The sequence below is a fragment of the Loa loa genome (genome assembly GCF_000183805.2).
Source record: "Loa loa unplaced genomic scaffold supercont3.5266, whole genome shotgun sequence".
Classification (NCBI taxonomy): Eukaryota; Metazoa; Nematoda; class Chromadorea; order Rhabditida; family Onchocercidae; genus Loa; species Loa loa.
The window spans coordinates 1-595 of NW_018113439.1; the positions used below are offsets into that span (position 1 = coordinate 1).

At 51.4% G+C, this 595-nt stretch overlaps 1 protein-coding gene across 1 annotated transcript; it reads right to left on the minus strand.

The window, feature by feature from the left end:
* Positions 1 to 6: 6 nt before the first annotated feature.
* Positions 7 to 545, minus strand: LOAG_19319 (hypothetical protein; the record flags this gene model as incomplete). Its single annotated transcript, XM_020451964.1, has 1 exon — positions 7 to 545. A coding segment is annotated over one exon (537 nt), but the record flags the coding sequence as incomplete, so codon positions are not given.
* Positions 546 to 595: the final 50 nt, after the last annotated feature.

The following is a 595-nucleotide window of genomic DNA, read 5'->3' on the forward strand; positions in this document are numbered from 1 at the left end:
CGTGACCTCTCTTGTAATGATTGTTGTGACCCCTCCTGTGATGATTGTTGTGACCTCTCCTGCAATGATTGCTGTGGCCCTTCCTGTAATGATTGCAGTGGCCTCTCCTGAAATGGTTGCCGTAACCTCTCCCACAATGACTGTTGTGACCTCTCCTCCAATGATTGCTGTGACCCTTCCTGTAATGAATACAGTGGCCTTTCCTGCAATGGTTGCCGTGACCTCTCTTGTAATGATTGTTGTGACCCCTCCTGTGATGATTGTCGTGACCTCTCCTGCAATGATTGCTGTGGCCCTTCCTGTAATGATTGCAGTGGCCTCTCCTGAAATGGTTGCCGTAACCTCTCCCACAATGACTGTTGTGGCCTGACCTGAAATAGTTGCTGTGGCCCTTCTTGTAATGATTGCTCTGGCCTTTCCTGTAATGATTGCTGTGGCCTGGCCTGAAATGGCTGCTGTAGCCCCACCTGCAACGATTGCTGCAGCCCCGCCTGCAATGATTGCTGTAGCCCTACCTGAAATGGTTGCTGTAACCCCGTCTGCATTGATTGGTGTGGCCTGACCTGCAATGGTTGCTGTAGCCCCGCCTGCAATG